This window comes from Anopheles cruzii, chromosome 2 (genome assembly GCF_943734635.1).
Source record: "Anopheles cruzii chromosome 2, idAnoCruzAS_RS32_06, whole genome shotgun sequence".
In the NCBI taxonomy this organism is placed as follows: Eukaryota; Metazoa; Arthropoda; class Insecta; order Diptera; family Culicidae; genus Anopheles; species Anopheles cruzii.
Genome location: NC_069144.1, coordinates 45,857,486 through 45,881,387, shown reverse-complemented (window position 1 = coordinate 45,881,387; position 23,902 = coordinate 45,857,486). Strand labels below are relative to the sequence as shown.

The window sequence follows — 23,902 nt, the reverse complement described above, 5'->3', positions numbered from 1 at the left end:
TACACCTGACCACACGTTTCTGTGGTATCATCATCTCTCCTTCACTCCACGGTTGTGGTCATTTGCGTTCGTTCTTCCTTATTCACGCTTTCTTCATCCGATGCCTGGGGCGCACGGTTGGGTTATTGGGCGCGCAATAAACCCAACTTAATCCGCCGGAGCTGGGCATTAGTTGGAGTGCCACCAATGTGTTACTATTTGATTGATTGGTGTCGCGGTGGCGCTGCCATTGGGTTGCCATTATGCGTTACACCGACAGACACAGGCACGCAGCTTGATTGCAGATTGCGTTGTCGTACAAGCACCGACTTACGGAATCCCAAGCCCATGTTAAACCCCTGCGCGTAACGGAAACGCGCTTAACGTTGGTGCTCCCCGTGCGCGCAATCTTCTGACCTGTTGTTGTTCTAGTCAACGGTTTTCTCGCGGCTCACCGCTCGGACGGATTCACGAAAAACCGTGTTCTACCGTTAGTTTCGTTTCATATGAGCTCACTAGCTCCCTGCTTTGTGTTGGCCCGCTCGTTCGTTCCTTGGCTTGCCCTCCCTAGGCTGCTGTCCATTTCGCATAGTTAATCGCTGATCGCCATTAAAATCGGCCGCTCGGCGCGCGGGAATGACCGCCCAGGACCTGGCAGAGGGCCTGCGGCGGCGGCGGCGGTGGCGAGGGAATGAAACTACGGTTATACGGATGTGCAGTGAGCGTTACAACAATTTTGCCACCGTTTTTCAAGCCGTTCGCAAGGCAGACACGCTGCCAAGAAATGACCGATGATGACGGCCACAGTTAGACGGACGCCACCGAGTTTCCGAGTCTTCTTATGATTTAGTAGAACTGCCCGGAGCGAGCGCACAGATGTTCGGTCCGGACACCGGACCGGAGTCCGGACGGAAATTGTAACACCCGAATTTGACTTTCGATAGAAATGTTATAATGAACCTCGCAGGACACGGATTGCATGCAGGCAAGCAATAACATTAATCGCCCAATCTGGCGTATATAGTGTATATGCTATAAAGCTATCAATTAGTTCCGGTCAGTTTGGGTGTGTGGCTAGCAATATTGTGGCTACCATTACCAACCATAAACCCGTCCCCGGGTGGGTCTTATCGCGCACTGACGCAACCACCACAAGGTCATCATTTTTGGCAGGAAAAGTTTATTGTTTTTGCCAGTTACTTAAACGTTGCCGGAGGTAACAATTGCGTTTCGAGGCTTTTCCTCCGCGCCTTTTTAAATCATCTTCCCAATATTAGCATAGCCATGCAATCGATTAAGCACCGTGCGCGGAAGTGGAATGCAAACAAAACGGACGAATTATGTTCACCACAGGAGAGTGCGAGTGCCTTTTATGAGGGGTGCGCTTTTCGGCCAAAAAAGAGATGCACTTGGCTGTGCCTGGGCATATTGTTGTGTGCACACATGGTGCAGACGATGGTGTGGATGTTCACACAACAGCACCGCTGGTCTGGTGTCTGGCGCATTTAATTAGCCGAGCACCGGTGCATGCCGAAAACCGATAACGAACGCTTTCCGGATAACGCTGCGCAAAGCCCTGGCGTAGATCTTGCAAAACGCGCGCTGGTTGTTGTTCGGAACAAAAATGCACACACGCCGCGAGCGAGATCCATCATTTCATCCATCACACGCCAAGGAAGCAACGAAACCAAAATGGGGAGCGAAAAGAGCATTATTTTTCTAGCACACCACAACAGGCGCCCACCCGCACGGTGCCCATTATCACCTACCCCCGCTATCGGTGGGCATCGATGCTTATCGCGCTCCTCGCATAGAAAACACAGGGCTCCCATCATTAGTTCCTTCGCCACGCCGTGTGGGGGGCTGTGTGTAGGATATGCATCGGCGATGCGATGCCCTAGCTTGCGCTCGAACGGTTTTTTTGGTCGATCCTCCAGCCCCCCGGAGGAGGGCCCGTGGCGCACCGTTTTGCAAATTCGAAAAAGGCAGTGCCGAGCCAAACGCGCGCCGCCACAAACAATCCATCCCGACGGCGCGCGAGCTTCACCAATCGGTGGCCGTATCTATTGTTTTTAGTTCGTATCGATAGCTCATCGAGAGCGCAGCGTGTGGTCCAGAGAGGAGGTCCGTTCTCCACGGAACGCGAGCCGCGGTTCGAGTGAAAGACTGATCGCTTCGTGCGGGTGACAGTTTGTGGTGTCACATCAAGCATCCGCCAGCGAAATCCTTACAGGATCGCTCGGTATCGGTTCAGTTACCATCTGTGTGTGTGTGTGTGTCTCCCTCGCTGGTTTCACTGGCCTCAAAAACGTATGGCGCACTGACGGAAGTGTAATTGAAAACGCCCGTCTGAGTTGGGAGCTACCACCGCCGCCGCCGCAAAGTGTGTTTCGGGGCTGAAAACATTATCTTGTGCAAAAAAAAGGAGCATGGCACGGACTCTTCCTTCGCTCGCGGACGGTCGTCAACGGTTTAGTTTACATCGTAATGCATTTAACATTCGCCGTGCGGTCGAGCGCGCCCGTTCCGCGAACTGGGGCGCGGTGTATGATATTGTAATTCTCGCACCAAAAAAAGGCGCCCATTAAGGCGCGCGTTTTTTTTCTTTCTGTTGTCCAGTTTTCAATCATTAACCGTGTTTTTAATGAATGGATTTTCACTACTACGGTGTGTGGCTGCGTTTCGGAAAAATCGCGTGTGTGTACACTACATTAAACACCTTGAACCGGTAGGATCGCCACAGGAGGAGAGGCGATCAATCAGCAGCTGGTCCGAGGTCGGGCGCACCGGTTGAACCTAAACGCGGACAAACCCTCGCCCACGGAAAGGAGAGTATTGGGTGGCCAATTTCTCGGCTGCCGCTGCCGCCCCGAGAAGCGCGAGCAGTCGTCCGTTGGCCACGCGCACTGTGGGGCCCAGCGGCTCGTGCAGTGTGAGCTGCTCTCGTGTGATGGTTCCACTTTTCCGAGCACACCCAAACCGGGGCCAAAAGAAAGCTGCGTTTGTGATTATTTACACGTTAAATAACCGTTAAACATGGAATATAAAATCGTTTAAAATTTCGCCAATCTCCGTCGGCACCGCGGACCTCGGACCTGTCGGGCTCCGGGCCGGGTGGTTTATTGTGCGTGTTACTCTGCTCGGTTCAACAGCAACGTTTTTAAAGGCGCTAATAGTTTTATTTGGGGCCACTGTTGCTGTGTGTGTGTGCGCGTGTGGTGTGTAGAGAGAGAGGCGCGCGCACGCCCTCGCTACTATATGACAACAATCTGTTGCGTGGAGCCCTCGGTCGTCGTTGTCGATTTGGCAAGTGTTGCAAGTGTCCTGCAAGTGGATCCTGGTGGCCAGGATGAAGTTTGGGAACTACAATCTGACCGCATCGATCGCCGATTCATCATCGTCGGGTGCTGCCAGGCGGCGACAGTGTTTTCTGTTCCGCTTCCAGAAGGTCCGGAACACGGCCAGCTACATCGTTGGGAAGGTGCACCGGCATATGGGCGGTGGTGGTAGTGGGTCCTCCGGCGCTGGTGACACCGTGTCAACTAAGGTCCCGAACGTACCATCAACCACCACAGCACAGCCACCGGGAAGCCCGGCAACCTGTAAGGCCTCGTCCAGGCGATCGAAGGGATCCCGAACGGCGAAGGATCACAACACCACCAGACGTCGGCCAGCAGTGGTCGTGCCCAGCTCTACTGCGCTCAGTTGCTGCTCGGACTCGTCCCCACTGTCTTTCCGGGCGTCCCTGTTTGGAGAGCAGTCGGAGCAGCAGACCACCGATGACCCCGAACGCCGGGCCGATGATGGAGGAATAATGCCCCGTTTTTCACCGCGAGACTTCCCAACGTCTTGGTTCGGTGGGATGGGCGGTGGTACGCTTGGATTCGATCGAACCGCTGGAGGAGGAAGTGTTGCACCGGAACTGGCAACCGGCACTATCGGGGGCAGCAGCAGCGCGCGCTACGAGGCCGATGCGTTTCAGGCATTCGGCAATCGGGCGCACCTGTTCCTCAAAAACAAGTCGATCTCGGGCAAGCGGCAGCGCGGTGGTGGTCTCGTTTTCTCCAAGGGACCACCGTTGGCACCATTGCCCCGTCCACCGTCGCGGCACGCGGCACAGATTCCACCCAATCCTTTTCAGTCACTGAAACGAAACGGCGGACCCACGACGACGCTGACGCGATCGCTACGGCACTTCGGTGGCAGCTGCCCGGAGATTAGCGTACACGAGGCCGATACGCTGGTGGGCGCTACGCTGCGATCGCAGCGCAGCCAGAAGAGCTCCGTTTCGCAGCGGTCCACCGGTCGGTTCCGGAAGAGCCAGATCGTGCAGCTACTGGAGAAGAGCGATAACGATGAGAAAACGGAAATGGAGATCCTGCAGGAGTACTTCGACACGATGTCGTACACGGAGATCGTAAAGGATCAGGACTTTCGGAACTATCTGATCAAAAAGCGGTACCTGGACATTATGGACTACATCTACAGTGGGTCCGAGAATGGGCACTTTTCGGCCGGGGGCGAGTGGAGCGCGGACTCAACGGGAGGAGTACCGGGAGCTGGCGGCGGTGGCGATTCTTCTTCGCTGGGCGTTTCGAACAACGATTGCGACTCGGTGAAGAAGGAGAAACTGATGGCGGAGGGTTGCCCACCGGTGCCCCCGTTGCCGCCGCTGCGTGGGTACTATACCTCCCACAGCAACCCGTCCGTGTTCTGCCGGCGAAATCGATCGTTCGAGGAGTACTATCAACACCAGAAGCCACCACCACTGGCCGGAGTGTCGTCGGGCTCGTTTGCGGAATACTTTTCACTCCCGAAGGCCCGCTCCGGAACGCCACGGAACCGTACGAGGAAAGATGCGCCACCGTCCGCTCACGCTGACCTGCCACCGTACGTGACGTTACCGAAGCAGGCGAAATCACGATCGCGTTGCCAGCGGACCTACCAGCAGGTGCGGGATTTTTGTGAAAAATCACTCATGAGGTACACCCTGCAGCGTCCGGCGACGAAGGTCGCGAGCCTCAAGTTGCGCCGCAACAAGGCTGCCACCACCGGTGGCGGCTACTCGGAGAAGGAGTACAAACGGGTGATCGAGAACTTTGTCCGCAAACGGGGCTTCGCGAGCGCCGAAGAGTACACTCGGTTCCACTACGGGAACTTTCTGCGCGAGAAGGTGCCTTCGAAGAAACGATCGAAGCGAGAGGGCGGCCAGCGTAAGCCGGTGGGCAGGTGGCAATCGCAGAAAGGCCTGCCCAGCGAGCACCATCATCATCCGCTTCAGTACAACTCGTTGCCACCGCCACCGTACTCGAGTGGCGATTATCACGCGGCGCCACCGACACCGACGTCCTTCGAGACGAAGGCGACTCCACCGGCGGCCCGGAACTTGCCGACCAATCTGCTGGTCGCCGCCGGGTCGCTTCCCAACGTGAGCCACAATCTGATCAGTGGCGATTGTTTCAAAAACTTTGACTACGTCAACCAAGCGATGACGGTCGGTCGTCGCCACCGTGGTCGTCAGCAGCGGGATGGCGAGGGCTCCGGTTCGTCGGCCGGCGGTCGGTTGAACGATCGACGGCAAATCTTTCTGCCCGTCAACAGCGACGGCGAAGAGGAACTGTCGCACCGCGACCGCAGTCCCTTCTTTCCCGAGGCCCTCGGTGGCGTGATCGCGACCAGTGACCAAACGCACCGGCCGTACATTTTCGACGACGTCGGTGTCTACGAGACGATTCCATCGAACACCAAGGAACGGTTCCGGGCGGAAGTGCGCTCGCGAAAGGAAACGCTCGTCAACGGCTTCGCCACGCCACCGGGGTACCGGGGTGGTGGCGGTGAGGAGCGTTCAAAAATTGGCGAAAGGATCACCGGCCCGTTTTTTGGTGCCGGCATCATCGAGGAGTCAAAGCTAAACTTTCGATCTTTCCCGGAAAGTGTAAGTTTGCTGCGTTGATGTGTCCCCCTAACGAGAGGTCGCGATCGTCGCGATCGCAAGTGAATGCGGCGCGCTGTAGTGCATCGCGCCGATTAAAGTGAAAGAACACTCTCCCGGCAATGTTGACGGCTTTACCTGGAAACACTCAACGTTCCAGAGGGTTAACATAAAGCGACCAAAGTGCACTATAAATTTTCGCACGATCGCTGCGTTATTTTTGGGCATTCGGTTAAGTTCGGTCATGTGTGGGCCGTACACACGGTTGTGCAACCCAGTGCACGATACGAAATTGCTGGCCGACTATAAAACACTGAGCGATCGCGCGGAAGGACGGTGAATGGATCGCCGATAAGCGTTATGGTTGTTGTGATCGTCTGATGCGGCGACCGTCATCAAGCGTCCGTGCGTGGCAAGTGACAGGTTCGTCGCCGATGTCGAGGTTCAAGTCACCGCGCGCGCGCTCTTTCCCATTAATCGCCTCATTCGCTGTGGCCCTTTTTTGACGGTTTTCTCTTCCTTTGTTCGGTGCGTGCCCTAGCTCCGGGTGCTTCTGTCCCGCATGTGCCGACATGTGCTTGCGTTACCGCATCTGAAGCCATTTTTGATGTCACATTTCGTTCAATCGCCGGACGACGGCGGGTGCAATGGAGCAACGCCCTGGAAACGGGGTGCCTCTCCTGCTCAAGACACCGCTTGATGGCAAGCTGTCGCAGCCGTAATTACGCGATAAATCCTGTGTGTGTGTGTGCGCCAGTTTTTGGGAAAGTTTGTCCGCAGTAGGTAATGAGCGTTTTGTTTTCGGGCAACCCACACACAGTGAGGTTGGCCCGCAGGATGGGTTGAAAACGAAATGCCGCTTGTTGTGTAACTCTAGTTTGACATAGTTCCGTCGCTTTTGGGTGAAGTTGGACTCATATTCGACTTCCCCCTTTCCCGTCTTTATCGAACTCGGAATTATTAATCACTTCTTGTCTCGATTTCTTACACCGAACGCAGGGTTACAAAGACGAGATGGTATCGGAAGAGATGGGCTCTCTTGTGCCACCGGGTCTCCAGGGGAAGTCGGACATACTCTTCGGTAACCTACACGAGCTGTACACCTTCCACAACGATATCTTCTTGAAGGACCTGGAAAACTGCATTTCCACAACCGAACTAGTCGCACTCTGCTTTGTTCAACGGGTAAGCGCCACCGCAGCTGTCCAGCTCTCTGCAACACACGGTGCTGACCACGGCTTTCGATTTGTCCTACTTCCAGCGAGATACCTTCTTCCGGCTGTACTCGTACTACTGTCAAAACATACCCCGTTCCGAGCGTCTTCGGGAGACCCTCGTCGATACGCATCTGTTCCTGCAGGAATGCCAAAAGAAGCTCGGCCACAAGCTACCGCTCGCTGCGTACCTGCTAAAGCCCGTGCAAAGGATCACCAAATACCAGTTACTTCTCAAAGATTTGCTCAAGTAAGAGAGTGCACGAGGCTCCACGTTGCTCCACGAGCCATTGCATTAATGCACGCACTGTCCAATTTGTAGATTCAGCGACACCGGCACCTGCTCGCGGGAGCTACAGAAAGCGCTGGACTGCATGCTGGTTGTACTGAAGTGTGTCAACGATTCGATGCACCAAATCGCTATTACAGGCTTTCCCGTAAGTGTCCGTTAGCTGCCTGTTGTCGGGGGCTGCCCAACTTATGGTTGCCTTTGTTTTCCCCGTTTAGGCCGATCTATCGCAACAGGGCGAACTGCTGCTCCAGGATTCGTTCCAAGTGTGGACGGATGGCAAGAAAGACCTTCGAATACGGCTGAAAGCGCAAAACAGGCACATTTTCCTCTACCAAAAGGCGATGCTCTTCTGCAAGCAAGGCTCCAAGACGGGGCACAACAAAAGTACCTACCAATTCAAACACTGGCTACAGGTAGGAACGGGTTAGCGCTTGAAAAAGGGTGTACGACTGACGGTCCGGTTCTCTTACTTGTCCCGCGCATTCCGCAGATGTCGCAGATTGGTTTGACCGAATCAGTGCGAGGAGACTTGCGACGGTTCGAAGTGTGGCTACAGGGCCGACAAGAGGTGCACACAATACAAGCGGCCACGATTGAGATTAAAAACAAATGGGTCGCAGAAATCAAACGAGTCCTGTTGAACCAGCTGGAGGAGCTGAAGGGCGAAAAGATCAAGCAGTACAGCATGAATCATAAGTGAGTGTTTGGTGTATTCCTGGGCAGAGTTCATCCATTGATCGATCCCTGTTCTTTGTTTTAAAGGCCCCTGCGACACACTGCTTCCTGGGACACACCACCTGCGCTGCACTGCACACCGAATCGTGCACTGAGCTGTGACCAGCAGCAGGCCAACGGTGGTGGAATACTTGGTCTCGCGCAAGATGTCGTCACGCGGATAGGGCATATGAATGACGAGGGTCTGCTGAATTCTACCGTCATCTCATCGTCGTCCTCGGAGCACGACAATCAGGAGGCAAATGCGTGGAGCTCAGACTACTCCAACAGTGAAGACGAATTCACCACCGTGGAGGATAGTGTGGTGCCGGGTCACAAGTTTGTATCGCTAGCGGATTACTGCGCCATGGGCAACTCGGAAGTGTCCATGAAGGAATCCGATGTGGTGGAGCTGCTGAAAGTAGGATGTGCTGGCTGGTGGTTTGTTAAAGTGATCGGTAAGGCGGTGTTATTATGCTCTCCAATTTACGTCAGTAAGTTAATGCAACGTGTTGGTATCTTTACAGCAACCGGTCTTGAAGGCTGGGCACCGGCAGCCTATCTCGAACCAAGTAACCGTAAAAACTCGCGCATACGAAGTGCCCGCAGCCAAGACAAGCTGAACGATCACTAGAACCAGGTTCACGCGTCATGAAGCGACGTAACGTGTCGACGGTAAACCCCCATGGCCAAAGTGTAAAGTGTTTGTATTAAATGTGTGTTAACCTTTCGTGCAGGTGATAATATTCGAATCAGAAATAATCAAATAAGTGACAGTATGTCGCCTAACGGAAAGTGCTTCGTAAAGTTCCATGATCATGTAGCAAATCTCAACCGTACCACGTACCGTATAACTGAATAATATGACCGAATGAATATGTAAGCGTAATGGGATTGACCACGTTCTCACTCGAGTAGTTTTGCTTGACTCCTATTGTACTACACTTTCTACTACCGTAAGACTCGGGACTCGGATAATGCTGCAAATACTGTTGGATATTTATTGTTTATTTATTTAGCATCTAGCAGTGCCGCTCGGTTTCGACCGGGACGGCTCAAAACAACTTTCAATACAATGTTTTGTTTCGAGCTTCAAACTTTTGCCTGTCAGCCGTCGAATGAAGCATCATCGATGCACGCTTGGCGGACTTGTTATCGATAGTTCCGGTTTTGATTTGATACGGAATCACTGTGCCGGTCACAGACATTCTTGTGTTATCCATGTTGAATTCATTCATCGCTTTTCGCGTTTTCCTCTACTACGCTTGTGTGCTGCTTCCTGTTTGGTGCCTCAGCACTGCTTCTTAAGAAGTTGAAGAACGTGTTGAATCGAGAATACCGAGAATTTGCTTCTGATTGTTCCCCAGTAACAATTGTATCAAACATACTTCACAATAGTAGGCCCATCAATGCTTCAATTGCTTCAGAGTACTGATCATATCACAAATACATACACAGATATACCGTTCTTCTTGGTATTGTTTTTTCTGCTGTTTCGATAGTTATGTGCAATATTATCCCCTTGTTTTGTTTTGATGTATAAAACTGCTCAATTTTGTTATCTTTTAAACACCTTCGGACCAAAATACAACATCCGAAACATTGGAACTAATGAAATAAACCAACAAGTACGATTAACTCCGTGAAACTTACATTAATCTGAAAAGATCCACTATCGAATTGAGTGTAAAGGCTCAATTATTTCAATCGTAGGAATTACGAAAGAAACGATACATCTCGAGCGAAACACAAATAATTAGTAAATAAAGTAAGATAAGGTGAGTCTGTTTTGTTTACAAATGCGTTCAGTTTCAAAAATGATGAAAATAACCGTTTGTGCTAACCGTCGTTCAAATCGTTGAAGTTTGAATGAGTGCCTGGGTGTCCGGGCGCTGAGTGCCTGGTTGGCTGTCAAAACGTGTTTTGACGTAACGTAACGTAACGTAACACACTCACACTAACGTGTAACGTAACGGGAGTTCAGTTTGTTTTGCTATTCATCGTCACCACGTACGGAAAAATTGGCCTTCTGCTATTCTAATCAACGTTCTGAAAGTTCTGTTCATATTCAAAGCGTTATTGACCCCTTTCGAACGACATAGAACATAGTCCGCTTAGCAGGCAATCCGCAATCGTTTTTAATTGGGCCCGAACATTGATTGCAAAAAGGTGTGCCACCATCGCGACGATCAATCCACACCGAACGAGCGGCAGTGAAACGATCTCTCCGTTCAACCCCCCGCCCAGGAATCCCTCCATCGGTGCAGTATGATGTTCGGTTAATTGCGGGCGGCCCTGAACGGAACAACGTCACTGTTCGTGGCATTGCATTGTTTCGTCTGGGCATTCGGCTCGATTTGTTTGGATATCTTGCGCCCTTTCGGAGTTTGCTGGATCTGTCAGCCGTCGGATCTGCATCGAAAAGTGCTACTATAGGTAATAGAACGGTTTTGTATTGAAAGAACAATTGGGGAAAGTATAAGCATCGGAAGAGAAGACCTGATAAAGTCAGCGAATAGTTAGTTTTGAGCGATTGTGTGTATGGCCTTCTTTGACCTGGCTTCAAATTAATAGATTTGTTACTTCCAGCAGTAAAGTACGCGTCACAATGGAAGAAAGACGGGTCGCGGATTACTTTGTAGTGGCCGGAATGTCGGAAAATCCCAAACTGCTGAAGGAGAACATATTTAACGACTCGTCACACCTGCGATCGGCCAGCACCATCGATCCCATAACAGATATCGGAGTGTACTTTCCGTCGTTGGGTGAACAGATCCCGGCCGACTATGAAGTGCTCGAGAACACACCGACCGGTTTGCTGGCCGATCTGAACTATGGTTCCGTCCGTACGACGGCCTGTTTTATCTACTACCGGCGGGGGAAGGATAAACCGCCGTTGGTTGATATCGGTGTTATGTACGAAGGAGCCGAACGCATTATGGCGGACGCTAGTATGGTTCTGAGCACTCCCGGCGATCGGGTGGCCAATGTGAACAATTCGTCCGCCAAAACATTTCTCACATTTCGGCGCGCCCCTACGAATATGCCTTGCAACGAACTCGTCGTCACCGATCTGTGCATCGTAGTGCCGTCCAAAGGGGAGAAACCACCGCATGCCTTCTGCATGATCCACAAAACGCTCAACAAGGGCCTGATGGGCAGTGATGTGTTTCTGTGCTACAAAAAATCAGTGAACCGCCCCAAGCTGATCAGTTACGAGCCGGAAATTCTACACCGCTACCCGACCGTCGATCACAGGGATTTTCCGCTCACGCTGTGCCACAGTGTACCGCTGTTTTGCTTGCCGATGGGCACAACGCTGGAAACTTGGCCACACGTACCGGGAGGCGACGGCAAGGTAAGCAACCGGTCGTCAGTCCGTCAGGCCGCCAGTGGTGGGAACGGACTACTTCGAACGCACTCTACATTGCAGATGAAACGGAAACCGATACAGCCGATCTTTAGCACGTTCGTGCTCACCGTCAACGATGGCACGTACAAGGTGTACGGTTCAGCCCTAACGTTCTACGAGGACTTTGAGTGAGTAGCGGAAAGTTTCCTAAAAAACGCTGTACATTTTATAACTCGTTCGTTCGTTACAGTGAAAGCAACCTGAACGCTCAGCAAAAGGAACTGCTTGAGTGGACTGAGGAGTCGCCGAAAACACATTCGCTTCACGTCAATAAATCCATTTGCCTGCTGTCGCGATGGCCATTCGGGGATACGTTTGAGAAATGGCTCCAGTTTTTACATGTAAGCCCTTCGTCCGCACGTAAGGATGCGTTCAATTTCGGTTTGCTTTCGCTTGTAGGAACTTTCCATCTGCGACGAAAATTTGCCAGTTCCCATCGAACGGTACATCACACACCTGCTCGACGAGGTGCCTTTCCCGTCGCCGAGCATCCTACTGCAGCTGTCGACGTTGAGTAACAATCGCATTTTGCTCACCCTTCCGGAAGATTCGCCACTCCCGCGCAGTGGTGCCGGATTTCGTTCGCTGCTCTCTAACTTGGGCCCCGACAACTGCCTGCACGTGCTGCTGTTGGTCCTGACGGAGCAGAAACTGCTAATCCACTCGCTGCGACCGGCCATTCTGACGGCCGTCGCAGAAGCGGTATCTTCGTTTTTGTTTCCCTTCCGATGGCAGTGCCCGTACATACCGCTGTGTCCGCTGGGCCTGGCCGAAGTGCTACACGCACCGTTACCCTATCTGATTGGTGTGGATTCCCGATTTTTCGAACTGTACGAGCCCCCGAATGACGTGACGTGCGTCGATCTCGACACGAACAACATCAGTCTGTGTGACTCGCAAAAGCATCTGACGACGAAGCTGCTTCCGAAGCGGGCAGCGCGCACCTTGCGCCAAACGCTGCGTAACCTGGACGAGTTGGGCCAGGGCAATGGGTCCGATTCGAGCAACAGCTTGGATCGGGATCTGAAGAAGAGAAAGCGTGAGCAAAACCTCGAGCAGCGCATCCAGGAAGCATTCCTGCAGTTCATGGCGTCCATCCTGAAAGGCTACCGCGACTATCTGGTACCGATCTCGAAAGCGCCCACCGTAGGGGCCACCGATCCGACCGCCCTGTTTCGCATGGAAGCGTTCCTGCGATCGCGCGACAAAGCACATCACAAATTTTTCCAGCTGCTCATGAAAACGCAAATGTTCATCCGGTTCATCGAGGAACGCTCGTTCGTGTCCGATGGTGACCACAATTTGGCCTTTTTCGACGAGTGCACCGAAAAGATAAGCGCTTACGAGGACACTTCGGCGGAAGTGAAGCTGATCGAGTGGGACGCCGGGCAGAGCAGCGAGAGGACAAAGGTTATCCTGCCACCCGAGTGTCAACCGGAGCTGATGTCGCAGCAAAGCTATCGCTACCGTTCCTTCGTGCTGGACTCGATGCTGCTCAAGCAGTCGCGCCGCAGCATGCTGACCCGGGTGCTGCATCAACAGCAGCATCACGGTACGCTGGCCCCGGGCTCGCCGATGGCACGGAGAACGAAGCACGAGATTAAAACCGCTCAAAAACTGGCCCGCAAACAGCAGGCACACCCGGAGCTGTGGGCCAAGCACCTGCTCGCCGCATGCTACTCCATCTACTTCATAGTACTTCCTAGCCTCATATCGGAGAGTAGTGGCCGCGAGCACGACGTGCTGAAGGCGGCCTACGATTTGCTCAGCAAAGCCTCGAAACTGAAGGTCCAGTGCGATGAGGTGTGCTATCGCATCATGATGCAGCTCTGCGGGATGCACAACCTGCCCGTGCTGGCCGTACGGTTGCACTACCTAATGAAACGGTCCGGCATCCAACCGAACGCCCTCACGTACGGCGTGTACAATCGCTGCGTGCTGGAAGCGCAGTGGCCGGCAAACTCGATGCTTTCGTCGCAGGTCCGATGGAACCGTCTACGCAACATCATTCTGGGAGCGGCCCAGTTCAAGCGTGCCGGAATGAAGTTTGCCGATCGACGGCGTCGTTCGTTGTCGCAGGAAAACAACTTGGGCAGCGCACTGGAATCGGTGAACGGTACCTCACGTACCAGCCTCGATTCGGGCTACTCCCAGGCCGAGCCCGCCCAGGCAACCGCCATTGGCAGTCCCGGATTGGATTTCACCGCATTCGACAAACTTCGTGGGCGGCTGGGAGCCATCGTGCGGCAAAATACGTCCGGTGCCCATCAAGAGCGCACATCCGATGTGCTGTCCAGTGCCGGTCTGCTGATCAGTGGCGATGGGCCGCACCATCACCACCATCCATCGAAGGCATCGAAATCGGCTTACAAATCACCGCCTCCAAAGAACTCGTGTGACTTGAGCCCGCGCATGCTGGCAAGGGCGGACAGTTTTGCGGGCGACTCAAAGTTTGTCGACAAGCTGCAGAGACAAAATTCTGTCGCCGCCGGCGCTGCTGCCGGCGGGGGCGATGGAATGAAAGCAAAGCGGGCCCTCGATTTTCACGAGACTGAAAACAGCTCCCAGGAGGAACTGGATGACACGAAAGGAAACACGAAATCAAGCCCAACCAAGTGAGTATCGAGCAGGAGCGATCACCCCCGCCCGGGGGGCTCGGTGGATGGATGAATGAAAGGTTCTTGAAATGTTTGTACAGGATATCACCTAGGACAGTGGTGACACAAGACGATCCGCTGGGAGCGCTGAATGATGAAGTGATTAACGAGGCGGGACAACCGCAGCCGTCGGCGGTAGCAGCCGACACAGAATGCCTTTCTCGTCCGCTCAACAGCAACGACACGATCTACACGGATCAGCCCATTCTTTTCAAAGGACAACGATCGGCAACGTTCGACGATTCGCTGCAACTCAACAAAAGCATGCAGCGCTCGGAAACGATGCCCTCAACGACGGCGAACGCGTCGCCGGCTTCGTCCGGCTTCGCCTCGCTTGGGTCGACGCTAAAGTTTAACTTCGGGTGAGTGTGGCCCTTTCGTTCATTGCTGCATGCCGTACCGATTCTAACTCGCTCCGTTCCATCATCGTAAAAGCTAGTCCCGTTGTGCCGTATGATTTTATGTCCTTACTTATTTTGTTCCCATTTGTTCTTGCATCTTAAACCCGTTATTGAACGTTATGTTGTGGTTAGCCGTTACTCACCTGCACGTATGTCCATGAAAAAAGACTTGAAGTCGTTGTCGTCCAACATGATAGAGAACATTTCCAACATAAGGTAAGTGTCCCGTGTTTTGTGCAAGCTGTGTTTTGTTTCGTGTCGTTTCTAAATACGTTGTTGCACGCTGTCAGCTCTCTGGACCCCGGGGGTCCGCTTGTTTTTTGGGAAGTTGGCACGTCGCCAAACTCCAACTCAATTTCGTTTCGTTTCCTTCCGTTTTCCGTAGCCCAAGCTTCACGGGCAAAAAATCGAACGAAATTTTTCAGGGCGGTCTGAGCAGCATAAAAAATGCGGCCACCTCGGTGGCTAAAAAGTTGGACGAAATCAAAGAAGCCATATCGGCGAACACAACGCCCGTGAAGTCAACCGGTTTCAACAGTGGCGGAACGCAACCGGACCGTGATGGGCACGGGTCGGAAAATGACCTGCTGCAACACGACGATTCGATGGGCGGCGGCGGCGGTGGCAGTGGCACACTGAACGGTTCCCGTTCACGGCGTGTGTCCAGCGAGTTCGATCTGTGGGGTCGTTTTAGTGAATCGCGCAAGTCTAGCTACAACAATCTTGTGCCGCTGGGAGAGAACACTGCCTCGACCGGAAGCTTGAACGTGTATCCGATGTTGCCGGACAACGTGTACCCGTCGGTGACCGATGTAAGCAGACCGATGCATGATCGAGAGACGGATCTACATTCTGTGTTACCATATTTGCAGATTTCGGAGAACAATGGCGCAGACTACGTGATTCAAATTACGTCCTGCTCGCAGTGTCACAACTGTTCGGTACTGCTGTACGATGAAGACGTGATGGCGGGTTGGTCGGCCGAAGACTCCAATCTCAACACCACCTGTCATGCTTGCAATAAAGTGACAGTGCCATTCCTGAACGTGCAAGTGATCCTCGACAGCCAGCAGCAACAGGAGGAATCGCAGCAACCTACGAAACCACCACAGGACGTTATCAGTGTGCCATACTTGAATCCGCTTGTGCTGCGCAAAGAGTTGGAAAACGTGCTCAGTCAGGAGGGCGATATGGCGCTCACGAACGGCACCTTTGTCGAGGAGCATCCCATCATCTACTGGAACTTGGTGTGGTTCATGGAGCGGATAGACGTGTCCACCCACTTGCCCAGTCTTGTGCAGCCGAAACAGGTGGGCGTCGGATTGTGTGCGATAAGTTTGACCATTGGCTGCCATGATTTACTCGTTTGTGCTTTACCTTGGCAGGAGGATGAGAAGGCCGATCCGCTAAGTATGCTGAAAACCGTTTCCGTCTACTGTTTGTGGGACAATCCAAGGCTGCACTCTGAGGCTGGGCCGGCCATGTACATGCTCTGGCGACAGAATCAACCGGACAGCACGTTACTGAAAGCGTTACTCACGGATCAGACGTCCATCAACCGAACGTTAGTGTCGTAATTTCGTCGTTCCCGTTTCTGCTGGCACACCGGCTCTAATTTGATTTGTTTGTCTTTTAGTGTGATGCAACAAGTGATCGCGTCGATACGTTGTAACGATTTGCTAACTCCCGTCAAACGGCTGGCCAACGAAAGGCAGAAGCTCAAACATCGGGGCGTCGATCGTACGCACTCGATCTACCGTGACATGCTGTTCCTGGCGATCGTGGAGATCGGTCGGGCCGACGTCGATCTGATTTCATTCCACCGCGAGTATGCGGCCGTTTTCGATAAGCTCGAGCTCGACAAGGTCGACACGTACTATCGAACGCAAGACCTGCCGCCATCGACAATGGCCATCTTCTGTCGGGCGTACTTTAAACCGCTGGTACTACCCTGACGACCGCTGCTGGTAGTCAAGAAGTGTCCCTTTCCCCCGGCGTATCACCGATGCTCCGTGAGACAACGGTGCCACGATAGGACGGTCTCCTTCGTGGCGGAACACAGAGAAACGGTTGAATGCTGCGCGGACTAGGGACACCGGGAGCGGGGTCCAGACTACTTACCGAGCGACAAGAGTGAGGGAAACGATTTCGATGCCAGGCTCCAAGCAAACGCGGCTATCGACTCGACTCGACTCATGTTTTTCTGCACCATCCGTTTTATTATTGCATTTTTTCCTCTTCAAATCATCCTTCTTTTACATACTGATTTAGAAATAAACTGCTTACGGCACGTGGTGTTAATGCCTGTCGACGGAGGATGGTTAGTTCCGTTCAAAATATCATTCATTTACATTACAAAATCATCAGAGATTTATTAGGATATTTTAGAAAAATACCCACTGTTCATCCGGCACGCTGAGTATCCGGCTTGAGATGCGAGTTGGAATTGATTACAGTTAACTATAAACTTCCGCACCGAAGCGATCAATAAAGAGATTCTTGTTTCGAAGCAATTTCTGGGCACACTTGTCGGGGTTTTCCGTAATGTGGTTCAATATGTAATCTTCTATACAATAAAAGCGAATCGGCGTCCGTCCGTCCATCGGTGCTTGAATTGCACGCCAAATCGTACCCTGGTACTGTTATTTTTGGGAAACTAATTTTATTAGGTTGGGGAAAAAGAAATCCATTATTTTTGGGTGAAATTCAAAACATTATTTAAGATACTTCCGATGGTCCGATTTTCGTCAAATATGTATGGTTTTGTTGGAAAATTTGTTGTCTTTTCAAAGGTTAGCTTGTAATGCCTCTCTTGTAAATGGGTTAGTCGTTATTGGCGAAAATCTCGAGCAATCCATTTTCACAATCCTTTCTTGATCTCAGTTTTTCACCACTCAGGAAATTTTGTAATGCCCGAAAAAGGTGTCAATCGCTCGGTGCAAGGTCCGAACTATACGGTGGATGCAATAAAACTTCCCAACCAAGCTCACGGACTTTCTGGCGAGTCGCTAAAGACGTGCGTCACATTTCGTTGTCCTGTTGGAACACAAAATCCCTTTCGTTGGCCGATTCTGGTCGTTTCTGGTCAATTGCTAGCTTCGGACGGTACAGTAATTGACAATAGAGATCTGAATTTTATGTTTGACCACACGAAAGCAACTCACAATAAACGGTTCCTCTCAAGTCCCACCATAAACCCAATAGAACCTTACTGGCCGTAAGTTCTGGTTTGACCACCCTGTAAGCTGCTTCACCACGCTTAGACCACGATCATTTTCACACAGTATTGTCGTATGTATCCCATTTAACATCCCCAGTACCCATCCGTTTACGAAATGTGTCAATTTCATTCCGTTTGGCCAAAATTGCGCAAATGGAAATTCGCGCCATCATGTTTTTAGGTGTAAATGTGGTGGCGCCCAAACATTGAGCTTCTTTGTGGATCCAGCTTTGCGCAAATGGCTTAAAACTGTCTGATTGTTAATCTTTAGGTCCTGGCCGATGCTCTGACTACTAACATGCCGACTAACTTTGATTATTTCTGTGATTTTGTCAACATTTTCGATGACGTGTCTGCCTGGGTGAAATGCATCTTTAACATCAAAAAAAACTGAAACGGGTCAACGAAACCAAAATTTATCACAACTAGCTGTTAGAGTATTGGCACCATAAACAATATGCAAAATTTCAGCCACCTAGCTTAAACTTTCGCCTCTTTCAAAGAAAAATTGTAAAATGTACCGTATTTTCTCTATGGTTACTTCCATTGTTAACAGCCTGTAACTCACAAACGAATAGAACAAACAATAAACAGTGACAGCATTTTTTTAAGTGGATAGTATCAGCTTTAAAACGAGCCTAAATTTGAAACTGTACGATCGATACTTCACAAGATATCGATCACTAAAGTCATCAACTGAGAAAATAATGGATTTCTTTTTCCCCAACCTAATATTTCAATTGTTAGTTTTTTTTTCGATCGGTTGGATTATTTTTGGCCACAGACGATGTCGACATACTCCCACTGTCGCTGAAAGAATCTTTCGGTCCCAATCCGGGCGATTTTGCGGCCACGATTGTAACAGGAACTCATGTCAGATAAAGGGGTAGCAGATCGGTTTGATTAGAGGGGAAGTGATCGTTATCACCGAACACCATCCATCTCTTTCGTTCCACAGAGTCCATATCACTCCGTGGGACGCAGCCGATCTGGGTCGGAGTTATCCATCTCTCTCGATCCATTAGCGATTTCGGTTTCTGCCAACCGGTGGCGTAGTTAACCCACAGATGCTCATTATTTTGCCAGACTAATTTTATTTCGATAATTGATCGGTCCGATTATTTTTGGTCCGAGACGAGCCGAGCTGGGCCGTTCTGCACCAGTGATTGTAACAGGAGCTCATGCCAATCAGAGGCATCGGGATCGATCAGAGGGGAAAGCGTGCGTTACCGCTTAACACCATCCGTCCCTCTCAATCCACCGTGCTTAGCGATCCTCCATTATTCGGTTTCAGCTAGCCACTGGTTTGATGCTCATTATGTTTGCCGAATTAATTTTTTTGTTTTCAATTATGAATAGTAAATTAATAAGTGCGCCAGTGATTTTTCACAGGGACTCATGTCGGATCAGAAGTAACAGTTCGGGACCGATTGTTTGTTCCTTTCAAGCCACGGCGATTAGAGCGATTTTTTCTAAGCATTACACTCCATGTGCCGGGTTTTCTCTCCTTGATGCATCTTGGAACCGGTTTTCTCAATAGAACCGTAAGACACTTCTACACGGGGAATTCCTTTCCGGGTTCCTTTTGGGTTTATTGAAACAAACTGTTCACACGCTTGCCGTTTAGTTCTACCCGCAGGAGAATGCTTCCCTGGTAGCCCTCCAAAAACCGTTTCATTTTTGGGTCGACGGACAAGCGAATTAGTGTAGTGTTGCCAGTGTTTACGGACCCACTGCCCCCCGGCATCGGAACATTCCGCAGCGGGTCCTCAAACCGCACATCGTTGCTCCGCAGCCAGTCCAGATACTTCGAAACATCCGTGTAGCCCACGTAGCCTCGCGAGTCACAGATGCCCGATTTTTGTGCATCAACCGCGGAGAACGAGGTGAGGCCCCGCAGAAACCAATAGGCGCCGAACTTGAAGAACATTCCGCCACCGCTGTCGCCGTTGCAGCTGGAGGTGCCGTTGCGGCTGCCGCCGCAGAACACCTTCGACGTTAGCACCTGGCTGAACAGCTCCCGATTGCTCTGCAGGCAATCGTCCGCACTCACGACCGGTATCTTTGCTTCGCGCAGTTCCGCCGAAGTCGACTCTTGTTCGGTCCATCCCCAGCCGACCACCGACCCGAAGGTCCCTACCAGCTGCCCGATGTCCTGATCGACCGAACGTATACAAGCGGGTTGCACGTAATCGTTGAACACGAACTGGGTCTGCATTCGCAGGATAGCAATGTCGTCGGTGAAGTAGAGTGCACTAGCACCATCCGGTGCTACGATATCGAACACGCGGTTCTCTTGGGAGGTGCTGCTGCGAACGTCTAGGTCAAACACACCCGCCCGAACGATCAACCGATTTCCGGAAATAGGCCGCTGATTCTCCACCACACAGTGGAAGGCTGTAATTGCACGAAACGCCACCGGATCGATAAAAAATAATACACGCCACGATCACAGGTTGGATCTCTCACCGGTTAATACTGTATCCTTGTTGATTATCGTAGCGCCACATTTGTAGACGGTGTTTCGAAGTGACTCACGGTGAAAGATGGCCACGTGCCACGGCCAGATGCCGGGTGAAGAAGCATCACCCCCAAAGATGAGCCCCTGCTTTAGCACTTGCACCTGCCCGCAGCTCTGGGCGTTACCGGAGTTGATCGCAAAAATAAGTAACACGGCGGAGACGGTGTACCACACGTTGGCCACCATCTTGGCGAACTATTTAGGCCCGATTTACAGGAGACGATCACCATCAAACTGGAAGCTGAGTAGTAATTGAAGACTGCGACCTGTGATATCATTTGCTCAATGGCACTACCTCGGTTGTGGAAACGATCAACAGCAACACGTAACCTAGGACACACCTACACACATTCATGGCCGGTTCAAGTTTGCAAGTTCACCAACATCTTCATCGTTCTAACGATGGCCCGAACGAATCCGGTCCTACCACTTATCAGCTGTTTCAGAACTCTTGCAGATAACGATCACTGACGACGCACACAGACCGTGGCAAAATTCCGGTTTGCGGACCAATTACTGCCGCCCTAATGTAAACACGCCGACGGGAATTTCGTTAATCCCCTATCTGGACAGTACTTGGGATTTAAAAAATACCCCCACGGGTCGAATCCACCGTGAGCAATGACTATCATATTCGTCTCAGAATTTGTTTATTTCTCTTTTCAATCGGTTTGCTGCTGCACCATCACCACCAGTAAGAAATATATTTTAAAGAGTCGGCTTTTACCAATTAATAAAGATCACGCTAAACTGCATCTCAATAGCACACTGTTCTCGATGGAACCGGAAGTGTCCTCCTTCAGGGGGCAGTCGTAGAAGTAGATCAAATCGGCGTCCCACTTGCTAAACCCAATGTAGTCCGCCGGAATGGCGTGCTGGCTGTCGCTGTATTCGAAAAACGGTCGGCGTTCCCCGTCCTTCGTGAGCTGTACGCGCCCATTGTCGAACACCTCCATCCGGAACACCAACGGCCGCGACCGGGACAGCAGTTTCGGTGTTGGCGTTTCCTTCAGTAACACATTTTCCAGCAGCTTATTCCGGGCACGTGTCTGACGACGGGCCACGCTCTGCGTATTGGCCCAACCGCTGATCACCAGCTCGATCACGGTTTCATCGTACGGGAACAGTGATCTCCCGAAGCGGATGTGCCCATCGTTCTTGCCCAGGATGCCGAGTCGGAAGTAGCGAGAGTTGTGCGTGTGCCCCACGTTTCGGAAGCCGTTGGTGGCGAAGTATTCCAGCGTGTCGTTGTAGCTGGGAACCTGGTCGAACTGGAGACACCCCTTGATCGCTGTTAGTGAAGTGGGGTTAGTGAAGAGTTTCTTCTTAGCGTTCCATTCTATGCTTTTCTTACCATCAAACGGATTGTTGAAGGAAGTGGCCGATTCACCAGACCCAACCCACAGACTGATAACTACAATCCATACCGACGCCGCGATCATGTCTGCCTTCACCATGATTGAGATGTTGACTAACTCCTCCCGCGGTTTGCACTTTCGTGAATCCCATCGATCGCGCCTTCTACACAACCTGTTCTTGATTACTCTCCACCACAATTTTGTTTATAGAACCAATACAGTCACAATGCAGCGGCGCACGCAAGTTACCTTTCCGAGATGTGCAAAGTATTGACTGAACAGTTAAGTAAAACTATTATAACGAAAAGGGTATCTACTACAGTGTCCCGTTTTTTTTTTAGTTTTTTTCTTTGCAGCTAAGAATAAAGTAAACTTTTTCTCTAACTTACTATACTTATAAACTGCATTGCAGGTGCAACGATTGATAACGGACTCGAGCCACGCTCCAGAGAGTTTACATGCTGGTTTACTCTTACCCCCCCTCCTCTTGGGTTTACTACGCACGAGACTCTTATCTTGCACATTGTTATGAATATTGATAACGGTATTGGAGGAAGCTGTGTTAAAGATCTGTTTGGATATACTTAAGACATCCCATTCCTCAGAGCGACTGTGAAGGGAGTGTCTGTAATAAAAGTACTAATTCTTCTGTTTGTTGCTCAAATATTTACCGATAACTCCCTGTTTCTCAGGTAAGTTTCTCAGTAAAACACTTTATTTCATCGCTAAGATAGTTTTACAATCCAAATAAACTGATACCGGTATCTACAACGGGCAGTCGTAGAAGACAATCAAATCGCGATCCCATTTGGTGAATCCCAAGAACAGGGGTGCTACATGATGATCATCTCCAAACTGAAGGAATGCTTCCTTTTCGTTGTCCTTCGATACACGCACAAGTCCGTTCGCAAACACTTCCACTTTGATCATGGTGGGGCGGAACTGGGACATAAGTCCCCGAGTCAGAACCTCAGCCAATTGCACTGTATTTGCCTGGTTTGACGTGTTTCTACGCTGCCGTCTGCCAACGCTTTTCGTGTTGGCCCATCCAGATATTACTAAAATAATTAATACGCAATGAGCTGGGATGCGTGAAGGTGCCTAATAAGTTTCTTTCGCTTACCAATTTCAATTACATCCCGTTCGAACGGATACTGTGAAGGACCGTACCGTATAATCCCATCGTTGGGTCCCACAATGCCGACTTTGAAGTAAACCGAGTTACTTGTGGTGCCCACGTTACGGAGACTGGAAACCGGGAGATATTGGACCGGTCCCTCGTAGCTTTGTACATTCTCATACTGCCGGCAGCCTCTGATAGCTGTAAAATACCCGATTTAAACTCAATAACGGCACTCTGACTCAAAAGGACAATTGTACTCACCATCAAACGAGTTATTATGGAGTGTGGCGGTTGCCTCCACGTAGAAGAAACCGAACAAAATGGATACCAAAATTGCCACGTGAGACTTCATTTCGATAGCTTCTACACTTTAGACTGTCCTGAGAACGATTGAGGTCTTGTACGCTCGGCGTGATATTTATACCAAATTCAATTGCACGATGATAACAAGGCCAACTATCCAGAGATAACAGAGGTTATTACAATAGATAGTGATGATTTGTACGATGTGTATTCTTGTCATAAAACGATTCACAAGGATATGCTTTCGTGGAAATCGTGCTCTCGTGCTACGCTGGGACACACTCAGTAACGTAATCGTAAATATTAGAATAATTTAAATACTATGGCCTGTTTGTTTTAATCAGAAAGGGAGAACACTTGTATGCCCTGATTGGATGAATGCTGCCTTTTAGTGGTGCTACTATCCAAATGAATCAGAAAGGCTTCACTCTGCTGGGTGAATTATTTGTACGTTAAAACACGTGCCCTAGTATTATATTAGTATTCGAGTAGCGTGCGCCTTAATAATAGTCAGTCAATGGGTGAAGTTTGTTGTACTCTAGTTCTACTTCGATAGAAAGCAAGAACCAGAATTTAGGTATTGTAGCTAAGAACAGAATAACTTATTGTATTTATCACCTGAATTGTACTAGTTGCAGTGATTGATAACGGGTCTTGTTTTATGATCTCCAAAAGAAAACCCCCGTTCTGTTATTCGCGAGATACTTATCTTGTACATTGTTATGAATATTGATAACGATATTGGAAGAAGCTGTGTTAAGGATCTGTTTGGATAT

General features: G+C 50.8%; 5 protein-coding genes across 7 annotated transcripts in view; 2 read left to right on the top strand and 3 right to left on the bottom strand.

Annotated features, from left to right (window-relative positions):
* Nucleotides 1-9,706, top strand: part of LOC128269244 (guanine nucleotide exchange factor DBS) — a 42,414-nt gene extending 32,708 nt beyond the window's left edge. For both annotated transcript variants that reach the window (XM_053006649.1, XM_053006648.1), the window contains 7 exons: nt 6,911-7,096; nt 7,173-7,375; nt 7,448-7,562; nt 7,633-7,830; nt 7,908-8,113; nt 8,180-8,589; nt 8,659-9,706. In XM_053006649.1, the coding sequence (XP_052862609.1) occupies nt 6,911-7,096; nt 7,173-7,375; nt 7,448-7,562; nt 7,633-7,830; nt 7,908-8,113; nt 8,180-8,589; nt 8,659-8,765 (1,425 nt within the window). In that variant the 3' untranslated portion in view covers nt 8,766-9,706. The remainder of the gene's footprint in view (nt 1-6,910; nt 7,097-7,172; nt 7,376-7,447; nt 7,563-7,632; nt 7,831-7,907; nt 8,114-8,179; nt 8,590-8,658) is intronic.
* A 1,033-nt stretch (nt 9,707-10,739) lies between these two features.
* On the top strand, nt 10,740-17,079 carry LOC128277565 (DENN domain-containing protein Crag). Of its 2 annotated transcripts, XM_053016041.1 has the most exons (10): nt 10,740-11,489; nt 11,565-11,671; nt 11,734-11,884; nt 11,943-14,158; nt 14,242-14,562; nt 14,734-14,817; nt 14,987-15,413; nt 15,474-15,917; nt 15,990-16,165; nt 16,238-17,079. In XM_053016041.1, exons 1-10 carry the CDS (start codon nt 10,740-10,742, stop codon nt 16,554-16,556), a joined length of 4,995 nt encoding a protein of 1,664 aa, XP_052872001.1. In that variant the 3' UTR covers nt 16,557-17,079. The 2 variants fall into 2 exon arrangements, with proteins under 2 accessions (XP_052872001.1, XP_052872002.1); XM_053016042.1 differs by lacking the exon at nt 14,734-14,817.
* Nucleotides 17,080-19,412: 2,333 nt separating this feature from the next.
* On the bottom strand, nt 19,413-20,528 carry LOC128279154 (CLIP domain-containing serine protease B15-like). The gene is made up of 2 exons (XM_053017873.1): nt 20,291-20,528; nt 19,413-20,218 (listed from the first exon to the last, which is right to left on the bottom strand). The coding sequence occupies exons 1-2, from the start codon at nt 20,526-20,528 to the stop codon at nt 19,413-19,415; spliced, it is 1,044 nt and encodes a 347-aa protein (XP_052873833.1).
* A 479-nt stretch (nt 20,529-21,007) lies between these two features.
* LOC128268011 (uncharacterized) lies at nt 21,008-21,799 on the bottom strand. The gene is made up of 2 exons (XM_053004998.1): nt 21,697-21,799; nt 21,008-21,633 (listed from the first exon to the last, which is right to left on the bottom strand). Exons 1-2 carry the CDS (start codon nt 21,797-21,799, stop codon nt 21,083-21,085), a joined length of 654 nt encoding a protein of 217 aa, XP_052860958.1. The 3' UTR covers nt 21,008-21,082.
* A 548-nt stretch (nt 21,800-22,347) lies between these two features.
* LOC128267952 (uncharacterized) lies at nt 22,348-23,212 on the bottom strand. Its single transcript, XM_053004917.1, has 3 exons — nt 23,085-23,212; nt 22,824-23,021; nt 22,348-22,758 (listed from the first exon to the last, which is right to left on the bottom strand). Exons 1-3 carry the CDS (start codon nt 23,173-23,175, stop codon nt 22,466-22,468), a joined length of 582 nt encoding a protein of 193 aa, XP_052860877.1. The 5' UTR covers nt 23,176-23,212; the 3' UTR covers nt 22,348-22,465.
* Between the last annotated feature and the right edge of the window lie 690 nt (nt 23,213-23,902).